The sequence below is a fragment of the Oncorhynchus clarkii genome, chromosome 12 (genome assembly GCF_045791955.1).
Source record: "Oncorhynchus clarkii lewisi isolate Uvic-CL-2024 chromosome 12, UVic_Ocla_1.0, whole genome shotgun sequence".
Lineage (NCBI taxonomy): Eukaryota > Metazoa > Chordata > Actinopteri > Salmoniformes > Salmonidae > Oncorhynchus > Oncorhynchus clarkii.
This window is the reverse complement of record NC_092158.1, coordinates 75,594,855-75,607,410: the sequence shown is the minus strand read 5'-3', so window position 1 is coordinate 75,607,410 and position 12,556 is coordinate 75,594,855. Positions and strand designations below refer to the sequence as shown.

The window sequence follows — 12,556 nt, the reverse complement described above, 5'->3', positions numbered from 1 at the left end:
ATAGTGAATGTCTGTCAGTTTGAACTGCAATCACGTGCAAATCACTACAGTAGTGCAGCAGGTTTCTTAGCAAATCTCTGCAGGTGGATTTGCCTGGTTTGTTTTCATGGGAATTAAGATTTGTAATTTACCGGTAGTTAAATAGTTTAATACTATTAGCTCACGAGTCTCTAATCTCTACCGGCCCCTAACCTCTAGTTAGTAGACTATGTATGATGAATTGCCTAATAACCTGTGAACACATTCATTTCCATGATGGCTTCATAGCTAATTAGCTGCTAATAGGCTACATACAATGTGCCTTATTCTAAAGTGTTACTTATCAGGATCTTTGACACCCACCCTTCCCACTCCCACCTCACTCTCTCCCCTCCCAGCTGGTTGTGGGTTGCCAGGCCCTGCAAACCACAAAACAGTGCTAATGTAAGGGTGAGATGGCGTTCGCCGGCCAAATATGTAAGGGTGAGATGGCGTTCGCCGGCCAAATACCTCCTGGCTTTGCGGCGCATGCCGAGATCCTCTGGGACTAGTAATATCCCCCTTCAGCGTCCCAGAAAAGGGGGCCAGGTCCCTCCCCTCTCTGGGTTAGTTTTTGGAGGCTGACGCCTCATGTGATTTGAGGACACTCGGCCCAGAGGTTCATTTTGACCACCCTAGCATGGAGAGTACTAGGGTGGTCTGAACTGTATGCAGTTCAGACAGCAAGCAAAGTGACCCTATGTTTCCTTGGGATTACATAGTGGAAACTAGCTGTCCAGAACGGTCTGGATTTGGAGATTCACTTTGATTCTTCTGGGATAGATCCAGGCTGAATCACATCCGGCCGTGATTGGTAGTCCTATAGGGCGGCGCACAATCGGCCCAGCGTCGTCCAGGTTTGGCCGGGGTAGGCTGTCATTGTAAAATAAGAATTTGTTCTTAATGGACTTGCCTAGTTAAGTAAAGGTTAAATAATTAAAATCTGATTGTCTGTAAATATAAGTTAGTACATAAATGTTATGATATTAGTTAGATTAAAGAAGATATGCAAGCATGTTTTTGGACAATTAGTTGTTTTTAGCTGCTTGAGTTGTAGTTCCTTGTGCTCCTCCCTGAAGCTATGGTGGTCTTATACAGATTCATACTGATTCATACAGTAACTGACTGCACTACAGCTAGTTGCCGCTCAATCAGTAATCCTGCCTAGAAAATAGCTAAATGTTCTTCTGCCTCAGAGGCAAACCTTAAGCACAGTCATCTGAAGTAAATCGATTTTTCCTAATTGTAACGTAATGTACAATGAAGCATTGTTTCTCTACTAATTTCAAAAAGATTGCAGTGTTTAACTATAAATGTTTCACAGAGTCTCATCTGTAACTGCTGGAGTTCTTAAACTGGACTCGCTGAACAGACATTTGGTATTTTAGATAAATCTTTGTACCTCCAATAAGTATGATATGTTACGTTTGGTATGGTTACCAAATACATAAGGTTCCTTAAGACAGAAACGATAGGAGAGAGGTTGGTCAGGGAGGATGGGTGGACGTATACTTCAACCATCTAGCAATCCAAAGGTTGCGTGTTCGAGTCGTGTCGGAGACAACTGTAGCATTTAGCTAACTCTTCCCCTTACCCATATTCTAACCTTAACCCAATAAACCTTTTCTGTAAATTCTCCTAACCTTTGTCTTTAGTTCTCCAAACCACCAACATAAATTCTCCCTATAATTCTCCTTTGTTATTCCGATGCAACATGCAACCTGGTCTCAGAGAAATATGTATAATACAAGACCATCAGAGATGTATAATAAGTTACATCATCCAATTTGTATGCTATTGTACAACTGGGTATGACGTATGATATTGTACGACTGCTATTCCATTCATAATGTAACCTAACCTAACATAAAGTATCATACTAAATGGGAGGACAGATTTCCGTACCAAATCTTACAAATTGCCCTGAGGTCAGGTTGCATGGTTGAAGAAAAGGGGCATTGGTGTCAACTCCCTCAGGTTAAAATCAGTGTGTCCTCGAGAAAAACAGGTTGTTCCTGATAAAGGTTAAAACATCCACTCCTTCATTCTCTCTCACATACATTACACACAAACATGCACAGGCTCCATGGTGCTGCATTTGTGTTTCTGGTATTACTTTTCTGCTGCAGTCTCTACCTCAGGAAAGAAGGCATTAACAGTTATTAAAGGGCAGTTTTTTTCTGCTGCCTTGCCAGGGTTTTTTCTGGATCAAACTGGGGCTTAGGTGGTGGGTGTGGCGAGTGCGTGGCCATGGTCATGGCCAATGGTGCGGTCATCAACCAAACATTTTCGAGGCACTCCTGTTGGCCATAGTGACAAATTTTTTCATGTGGCGGAGATAAAATGTTGCAGTTTTAAAGCTACTTTTCTGCAGTTCTACACATTTTGTAGAACTGTTATTTATTGTTTTGCTCCTTTGCTCCCCAGTATCTCTACTTGCACATTCATCTTCTGCACATCTATCACAGTGTTTAATTGCTAAAAAGTAATTATTTTGCCACTATGGCCTATTTATTGCCTTACCTCCCTTATCTTACCTCATTTGTACATACTGCATATAGACTTTTTTCCCCTATTGTGTTATTGACTGTATGTTTATTTATTAGATGTGTAACTGGGGGCGGCAGGGTAGCCTAGTGGTTAGAGCGTTGGACTAGTAACCGGAAGGTTGGATGTTCAAATCCCCGAGCTGACAAGGTACAAATCTGTTGTTCTGCCCCTGAACAGGCAGTTAACCCACTGTTCCTAGGCTGTCATTGAAAATAAGAATTTGTTCTCAACTAACCTACCTGGTTAAATAAAGGTTAAATATTTTATTTTTGCCATGCTTTCTGAGTGACTGAAATATTATAACAAAATGAATGGGGGTCCCATGTCATGACAAAAATACTCCTGAATGCATAGTTTGGGAAGTTTTTATTCTCCCTGATTGTCTAGCTTTTATTTTGGTGATTGTAAGTTGTTAAAGATGATCTTATTAAAAAATGTAAAGGTCCATTATATTTTCTACATAGTTTTTATCTGGTTTTAGTCATTTAAGTTTACACTAAAAAACGTTTTTCCATACCGAAAATTACTGTTTGGACATAGGCGGCCTGCCAAGAGTTTTCTATGCAGAAAAAACCCTGTGTGCTCTTGGTATCTTTTTGCCGGAATGTGTTCAACAGCACCGTCATCCAAGAAAAAACGACTGAGAATTCTCCAAATCCACAGCCACTTGGACTGATCTCCTGCTAATGATTCAGACATAGACTCTATATCCACTCTGTAGGCATTGACAAAAAACATCACCTATTTTGGGCTGAATTCTGGCATTCTCTCATAGCTCCTGGGCGCTGTTCTCGTTCTTAAAGATCTTTCCCTCCTAAAAGCTTGACTTTGTCCTGATCAAGTTTGGCACAGCAGGACATGGGTATATTAAACCACAACTTTGAAAGGCCTAATCAAATTTGAGCAGTATTTTATTTGAGTTATGGAGCCAGTGAGTTCCCCTTGCTTCCATTCACTTAACAAAAAAAATATATATATAAAAGCTCAGTTTCCTGTTAGATAAGTCATACTCAAACTAGCAGGTCCAGGAACAGGCGCGGAGTGCACCTCTTTCTATAGGCAGATAAGATCCAATGTTGTTTGGCTAGTCTGTGGTCAGATCGTCATAGCAGCCCACAAGATACAGTATACTCTACATATCTCTATTTGGAGCCGAACAGTGATTTGACACTTACAGAAAAAGCATTTTCTGATGAATACAGCCATTCATTTTTTCTTAGACAGCGACCCAACATTTTTACATTACAGTGTTGGCAGCCAACTCCATGGAAAACAACTGACAAAAGAGGATCTGTACAATTTCTCCTAAGAAGTGAGCCATCCTGTCTGTATATATAGTGGGGCCTGAAATTATTGACACCCTTGATAAAGATCCGCAATAATTATATTATTTTATACTAAGACAATTACTCAGATAAATACATTTTGTTGAACAAGTAATTGTTTATTTTCTCAAAGTTAGGGGCCAAAACTATTGACACCCCTAAAGATTCTTATAAATGAAGTAGTCAAATGTTTGTTCCCTTATTCCTAACAAACAATGAATACATCAACCTTGTGACTCTACAAACTTGGATGCATTTGCAGTTAGCTTTGGCTGTTTTAGATTATTTTGTGCCCAATAGAAATAGAAGGCGGCAGGGTAGCCTAGTGGTTGGAGTGTTGGACTAGTAACCAGAATGTTGCAAGTTCAAACCCCTGAGCTGACAAGGTACAAATCTGTCATTCTGCCCCTGAACAGGTAGTTAACCCACTGTTCCTAGGCAGTCATTGTAAATAAGAATTTGTTCATTAACTGACTTGCCTAGTTAAATAAAGGTAAAAAAGTATAAAGGTATAAAAGTGTAGCGAAATGCTTGTGCTTCTAGTTCCGACAATGCAGTAATAACCAACAAGTAATCTAACTAACAATTCCAAAACTACTGTCTTATACACAGTGTAAGGGGATAAAGAATATGTACATAAGGATATATGAATGAGTGATGGTACAGAGCAGCATAGGCAAGATACAGTAGATGGTATCGAGTACAGTATATACAGTGCCTTGCGACAGTATTCGGCCCCCTTGAACTTTGCGACCTTTTGCCACATTTCAGACTTCAAACATAAAGATATAAAACTGTATTTTTTTGTGAAGAATCAACAACAAGTGGGACACAATCATGAAGTGGGACGACATTTATTGGATATTTCAAACTTTTTTAACAAATCAAAAACTGAAAAATTGGGCGTGCAAAATTATTCAGCCGCTTTACTTTCAGTGCAGCAAACTCTCTCCAGAAGTTCAGTGAGGATCTCTGAATGATCCAATGTTGACCTAAATGACTAATGATGATAAATACAATCCACCTGTGTGTAATCAAGTCTCCGTATAAATGCACCTGCACTGTGATAGTCTCAGAGGTCCGTTAAAAGCGCAGAGAGCATCATGAAGAACAAGGAACACACCAGGCAGGTCCGAGATACTGTTGTGAAGAAGTTTAAAGCCGGATTTGGATACAAAAAGATTTCCCAAGCTTTAAACATCCCAAGGAGCACTGTGCAAGCGATAATATTGAAATGGAAGGAGTATCAGACCACTGCAAATCTACCAAGACCTGGCCGTCCCTCTAAACTTTCAGCTCATACAAGGAGAAGACTGATCAGAGATGCAGCCAAGAGGCCCATGATCACTCTGGATGAACTGCAGAGGTCTACAGCTGAGGTGGGAGACTCTGTCCATAGGACAACAATCAGTCGTATATTGCACAAATCTGGCCTTTATGGAAGAGTGGCAAGAAGAAAGCCATTTCTTAAAGATATCCATAAAAAGTGTCGTTTAAAGTTTGCCACAAGCCACCTGGGAGACACACCAAACATGTGGAAGAAGGTGCTCTGGTCAGATGAAACCAAAATTGAACTTTTTGGCAACAATGCAAAACGTTATGTTTGGCGTAAAAGCAACACAGCTCCTCACCCTGAACACACCATCCCCACTGTCAAACATGGTGGTGGCAGCATCATGGTTTGGGCCTGCTTTTCTTCAGCAGGGACAGGGAAGATGGTTAAAATTGATGGGAAGATGGATGGAGTCAAATACAGGACCATTCTGGAAGAAAACCTGATGGAGTCTGCAAAAGACCTGAGACTGGGACGGAGATTTGTCTTCCAACAAGACAATGATCCAAAACATAAAGCAAAATCTACAATGGAATGGTTCAAAAATAAACATATCCAGGTGTTAGAATGGCCAAGTCAAAGTCCAGACCTGAATCCAATCGAGAATCTGTGGAAAGAACTGAAAACTGCTGTTCACAAATGCTCTCCATCCAACCTCACTGAGCTCGAGCTGTTTTGCAAGGATGAATGGGAAAAAATGTCAGTCTCTCGATGTGCAAAACTGATAGAGACATACCCCAAGCGACGTACAGCTGTAATCGCAGCAAAAGGTGGCGCTACAAAGTATTAACTTAAGGGGGCTGAATAATTTTGCACGCCCAATTTTTCAGTTTTTGATTTGTTAAAAAAGTTTGAAATATCCAATAAATGTCGTTCCACTTCATGATTGTGTCCCACTTGTTGTTGATTCTTCACAAAAAAATACAGTTTTATATCTTTATGTTTGAAGCCTGAAATGTGGCAAAAGGTCGCAAAGTTCAAGGGGGCCGAATACCTTCGCAAGGCACTGTAACTAGTAGGGCCCAGAAACTTTCCTGGTAAGGTGTTGTGTAAGAGTCCTAACTGGATATAACACATTTTATAAACTGGCTGGTACGAGCCCTGAATGCTGATTGGCTGACAGCCATGGTATATCAGACCGTATACCATGGGTATGACAAAACATGTATTTTTACTGCTTCAATTACATTGGTAACCAGTTTATAATAGCAATAAGGCACCTCGGTGGTTTGTGATATATGGCCAATATACTATGGCTAAGGGCGGTGTCCAGGCACCGGGGGCCGAATACTTTCGCAAGGCACTGTACATATGAGATGAGTATGTAAACAAAGTGGCATAGTTAAAGTGGCTAGTGATACATGTATTACATAAGGATGCAGTCGATGATATAGAGTACTATATATACGTATGCATATGAGATTAATAATGTAGGGTAAGTAACATTATATAAGGTAGCATTGTTTAAAGTGGCTAGTGATATATTTACATCATTTCCCATCAATTCCCATTATTAAAGTGGCTGGAGTTGAGTCCGTGTCAGTGTCAGTGTGTTGGCAGCAGCCACTCAATGTTAGTGGTGGCTGTTTAACAGTCTGATGGCCTTGAGATAGAAGCTGTTTTTCAGTCTCTCGGTCCCAGCTTTGATGCACCTGTACTGACCTCGCCTTCTGGATGATAGCGGGGTGAACAGGCAGTGGCTCTGGTGGTTGATGTCCTTGATGATCTTTATTGCCTTCCTGTAACATCGGGTGGTGTAGGTGTCCTGGAGGGCAGGTAGTTTGCCCCCGGTGATGAGTTGTGCAGACCTCACTACCCTCTGGAGAGCCTTACGGTTGAGGGCGGAGCAGTTGCCGTACCAGGCGGTGATACAGCCCGCCAGGATGCTCTCGATTGTGCATCTGTAGAAGTTTGTGAGTGCTTTTGGTGACAAGCCAAATTTCTTCAGCCTCCTGAGGTTGAAGAGGCGCTGCTGCGCCTTCTTCACGATGCTGTCTGTGTGAGTGGACCAATTCAGTTTGTCTGTGATGTGTATGCCGAGGAACTTAAAACTTGCTACCCTCTCCACTACTGTTCCATCGATGTGGATAGGGGGGTGTTCCCTCTGCTGTTTCCTGAAGTCCACAATCATCTCCTTAGTTTTGTTGACGTTGAGTGTGAGGTTATTTTCCTAACACCACACTCCGAGGGCCCTCACCTCCTCCCTGTAGGCCGTCTCGTCGTTGTTGGTAATCAAGCCTACCACTGTTGTGTCGTCCGCAAACTTGATGATTGAGTTGGAGGCGTGCGTGGCCACGCAGTCGTGGGTGAACAGGGAGTACAGGAGAGGGCTCAGAACGCACCCTTGTGGGGCCCCAGTGTTGAGGATCAGCGGGGAGGAGATGTTGTTGCCTACCCTCACCACCTGGGGGCGGCCCGTCAGGAAGTCCAGTACCCAGTTGCACAGGGCGGGGTCGAGACCCAGGGTCTCGAGCTTGATGACGAGCTTGGAGGGTACTATGGTAATGTGAATGCTACCATGATTACTGATAATCCTGAATGAATCGTGACTAATGATGAGTGTTACACACACTCAAACACACTCTTACACATTATCTTCATGAAATTTGCCAATGGAGCCAGATCAAAGTTGCAGCAAATCAAAGTACCCGTATTTTACTAGAATTGGTGGCAGAGAGCTAGAGGTGGTAAGTTCACTGTTTCTGACGGCTCCCTGCTGAATGATTTCACTGGCTGGTGTTTGATCACCAAATCCGTTCCTGGTGGGTTGAAAGAGATCTAGAGAGATGGGGAGAGTGAGATGAAGTGATTGAGTGAGGAGCCTCACACCGCTGTTTTTCTTTATGTTGGGTTCATTCCTGGAAGCGGCAAACCCAAAAATAGGTTGTCCAGTGAAGGAAGAAATCAACCCCCTGTTCTCTACCCCCATCACCTCTCCATCCCCCCACCAGCCAGTCATGACCTGCTCCCACTGCCACTCTTAGATAAGCTAGGTGTCGTCGTTGGACATCACGCATCATCCTGGCTCTCTGTGAACTTAGTAAAATGGCCCTAGTGTGTGCTGTAAACAGGACAGGCTTCATTCAGGTTGACTTTGGCACCCACTTTGCACTGTCACTGTGCGTTAGTGTCACGATGCCCGGGTGCCAAATTCTACCAATAGTGCTCCTTGTTGTTGTGAGCTTGGCTCCTGGATCAGGACACTTGACAGAGAATGACAGCTTGGTGTTTGTGGACAGAGCAGGCATGCAGTAGGACAGCCTGTGTTCTGAGTGGGACAGCAGAGGGCAGTGAGAACTACTGGCCTGATATCCCCGCCTTATTGTTGTGTAATCTTTAGAGTGAGTGTGGACAGTTGGTCTCCTACAGCACTTGTCTCCTGGGAGAGAGAGTGAGAGAGAGAGGCGTCTGTCGCTTTGTACTGAAATGTCGTGTGTAAAAAACCCATCCAGCATTTTGGAAACACAAACAAACACAAGCTGCTAAACCTCTCTGAAACAATCACTTTCCTTTTCTCTATAATTGATGCATTGATTTCTGAGAACTCTGCTCTAACCCCCTCCAACAACATTGAAGCTAGAGAACACTTGGTGCCATTAGAGAACTGTTACGCGTCAGTGTTTCCAAGCCCCTGGTAGAGTAATGCGTGCCTCATGAGAGGGCTGGGGTTGGCAGGTTTCTGGCTTGGCACAGCTCTTCCTCTTTGGTCTCTGGCACTGGTCTTTTACGTCTCCTCCCACCACAGGCTGATAGTTAGAGTACTGGCTACTGTATCAATACCGTCATCTTTTCACATCTAGATTTTTGTATATATATTTAAAGCTTTATCTGTTTATCTGCAAATATTATGCAGTAAACTCACATGATTGTGTAACCTTATGCAATGAAACCCAGCCCCCTATAATTACATTGAGGGGCCTAGATAAATTTGCAGCGTTGCATAATAGATGACTTAGCATTGGCCTGTACATTGTGTATTATATACTGTATGTTTGTGTCTCGTTCATTTAACCTCTAATTTCAATACTTCTGTATATAACAATGTATTCCCCTCTTCCCTCTCTTATTGATATATTTGTGTTTACTCTATTTTACCTCTATAACCTACTATGTCTCACCACTATAATAATGTATTCTCCTCTTCCTTCTCCAGACGCGGAGGCTGACGAAGGTGGAGCGCCAGCGTTTCAGTGAGGAGGTGGAGATGCTGAAGGGGCTGCAGCACCCCAATATCGTCCGCTTCTACGACTCCTGGAAGGACAACTGCAAGGGCCACAAGTGCATCCTTCTGGTCACCGAGCTCATGACATCAGGCACCCTCAAGACGTGAGTTAAAGGGATACAAATTGTATGTATCTACGTCCAGTTTGAAGGAAGTTAGAGGTAGTTTCACAAGCCAATGCTAACTAGCTTAGCACCAAGACAGAAAGTATGCTAGCTGTACCCGAAGACTTACAGTCTTTGTGCTAAGCTAGTTAGCATTGGCTCACAGATACATAAAAATGGTTTCCATGAGTTCATCTGACTCTCGGAAAATAGATAAAGGTCTTCATTGCCAAAATCCCAAACTATCCCTTTAAGTCCATCCCCCCTGCCTGAGTAAATAGCAGATGGGGAAAAGTATGTGCCATTTTCCTATGTTATCTTCTTGTAAAAGGGTGTGCAAAAGACTCAAAGCAGTTATGCTTTCTTCTGTTCATGTTAGTGAATCTACTGAATTGGTGTGTTAACCATGTGGCTAACATCTGTCGAAATGAAGTGTCACTCTCAATTTGAGCATGACAGGAGAAAATTGTTTCCAGAGACAGATGGAATGGAAAATGCTACCTCATCCTCAGGCTCTCAGATTCAGTGTGAGCACCCCTGGTCCGTGGTGCTCTGTAACTTAGTAACACTTGTTGCTTACACTGTTGTACCCCAAGGTTCCAATCGCTCAGTTGGTTGGACACCAGGGTTTTGGGTTTGAGTCCTGCATAGGCTGCATGTACAGTACTCATATCAGCCTCACCCTGCAGGTACCTGAAGAGGTTCAAGGAGATGAAGCTGAAGCTGCTGCAGCGCTGGAGCCACCAGATCCTGAAGGGCCTCCACTTCCTCCACACCCGCAATCCGCCCATCATCCACAGGGACCTCAAGTGTGACAACATCTTCATCACCGGCCCCACAGGCTCCGTCAAGATCGGCGATCTGGGCCTGGCCACACTAAAGAGTGCCTCGTTCGCCAAGAGTGTCATTGGTGAGTCTCCCAACTACCCACAGCCACTTCAACTGACACTCAGCATGATGGAGTGCATCAGGGCTCTATTCTAGACCCTGTGACTATAGAATATATCTCAATGTAGGATACTTCTAAGGTTTTAAAGTGAGAACACTTTACTCTTTGCTATTTGCTTTAATGTCTTTTTAAAATGTTATTACAGAGATACAGTATTGTGTGAAACGGTTGTTCAATATTTCAATGAATAAATCATACCTTCCAGTGGCAGTCACTCAGTGTCAAATAGAGTCCCAGTCCCACTGCTACCTGTGTACTGCAGTCCCTTTAGTGTGCTGTGACCTTAAACTGGAGCAACTGTAAATAAAGCCTTCAATGCCATGTTTTATGCTGGCCACTGTATTTATTTGGCGAGGTGTTTATTTTTATACTGTCATGGTGCATGGCGGCTAGTCTTTGGAGTGACGTCACCACGGCTGCCCAACATGTTCTAATCTATCTCACTGCTATCAATCAATCAATCAAATGTATTTATAAAGCCCTTTTTACATCAGCCGATGTCACAAAGTGCTGTACAGAAACCCAGCCTAAAACCCCAAACAGCAAGCAATGCAGATGTAGAAACACATGCCTCTATAGAAGGTACGAATCAAAGGGTGCGTTCATAAATTCACTCTGGCTATGTACTCAGGTTTCAGAACACTCATCTGAGTGTGCCAGAGCGCAGAACTACTGATGGATTTACGAACGCGGAACACCCATTGAATATGGCTGGTGTCAGTAAACTTCGGCAAAAACTATTAAATTGTTGCCAGCAGCACAGTTAGTCACCAACGCTCTGGATAACCAGCTCTGCTAGGGCAAGTAAAATGTGTTTGGTCTCAGTAATTTTTTAATAGTGTGGGTCATCTAAGTCCCATTTGGAAACCTTCAAACCTACAGACGTTTAACATTTGTTTTACATTATCAAGCTAGTATAAGATTTGGTGTTGTATCAATAAATAACTTATATTTTGATTACCTCCTGCATTGTTTCTGTACTGCCATGATTATTTTTTTCCATTTGAATACACTTGTACTGTAAATGAATACCAGAACAGTTGGTTGCCAATACACATTTTCCGCACTGTATTACAAGGCACACAGTTGGCTACTTGTTCCAAAGTGGTCAAAGTGAGAATGAATAAAGCCACTGTATTGTGAAGTGTAACTGCAGTTGTCAGTGAAGTAGGACCAGATTTTGTGCCATTCTCATAACCACTACCATTATACCCCCTCCTCACCTCACTCTACCCCCCACCCCCCTCTCTGTAGGGACTCCTGAGTTCATGGCTCCAGAGATGTACGAGGAGAAGTATGATGAGGCGGTGGACGTCTATGCCTTTGGGATGTGCATGCTTGAGATGACCACGTCTGAGTACCCCTACTCCGAGTGCCAGAACGCTGCCCAGATCTACCGTAAAGTCACCAGCGTGAGTGGATTTCTCTGTCTCTGGTGGTTTCTGTGTGTCCAGTCCATGTTGTTCAGTTTGTCTGTTGTTTCGCTAGATGTCGGTCAGATCTGAAGAGAAATTTGGCCATCTTTCTGGTTGCAGTTTGCAGTTTGACAGCACCACTTGTTCAGTGTAGTGCTGCTTGCCTCTGGGAAGAGGTAAGCAGGAAAGAGGCATTCAAACGGCGTGCAACATGTGCAAGGATCATCATCTCTTGTTCCTTTCAACTAACTGCTGTTCTCTCTTTCTCTATCCATCCCCCTCTCAGTCTTTCTTTTGAAGTTGCTTGCTCTGCATCACTAATGTGACACAAAAACACTCTCAATTACATACTCTCAATTGAGCATTTTGTAGGTCTCGCTTCATTGTGAATGCTACCTACGTTCTCACTTCCATCCGGTCTCCTAAAATAGAAACCCTCCCTTTGTACCCAACCCTGTTATTTCTGTTACTGAGTGTTTATCACACCACTAATGCTAATCTAACATCTCTCATTCTATGCAATGCTGCTGGGACATTTCTCCTCAGCAGAGTCAATTACAGGGTCTCTGTGGAGCTATAATGGTATTTACCAAATGGACGCCTCTCTTTCACTGCTATAATCAGTTGTTGCACCGTAACG

At 43.0% G+C, this 12,556-nt stretch overlaps 1 protein-coding gene across 3 annotated transcripts in view; it reads left to right on the top strand.

Annotated features, from left to right (window-relative positions):
- The window catches only part of LOC139421291 (serine/threonine-protein kinase WNK4-like), a 90,437-nt gene that overhangs the window by 31,903 nt on the left and 45,978 nt on the right, over nt 1-12,556 (top strand). For 2 of the 3 annotated variants that reach the window (XM_071172026.1, XM_071172024.1), the window contains exons 2-4: nt 9,380-9,552; nt 10,242-10,462; nt 11,756-11,913. In XM_071172026.1, the coding sequence (XP_071028127.1) occupies nt 9,431-9,552; nt 10,242-10,462; nt 11,756-11,913 (501 nt within the window). In that variant the 5' untranslated portion in view covers nt 9,380-9,430. Of the gene's footprint in view, nt 1-609; nt 887-9,379; nt 9,553-10,241; nt 10,463-11,755; nt 11,914-12,556 lie in introns of those variants that run through there. The other variant, XM_071172025.1, reaches the window with a different exon arrangement.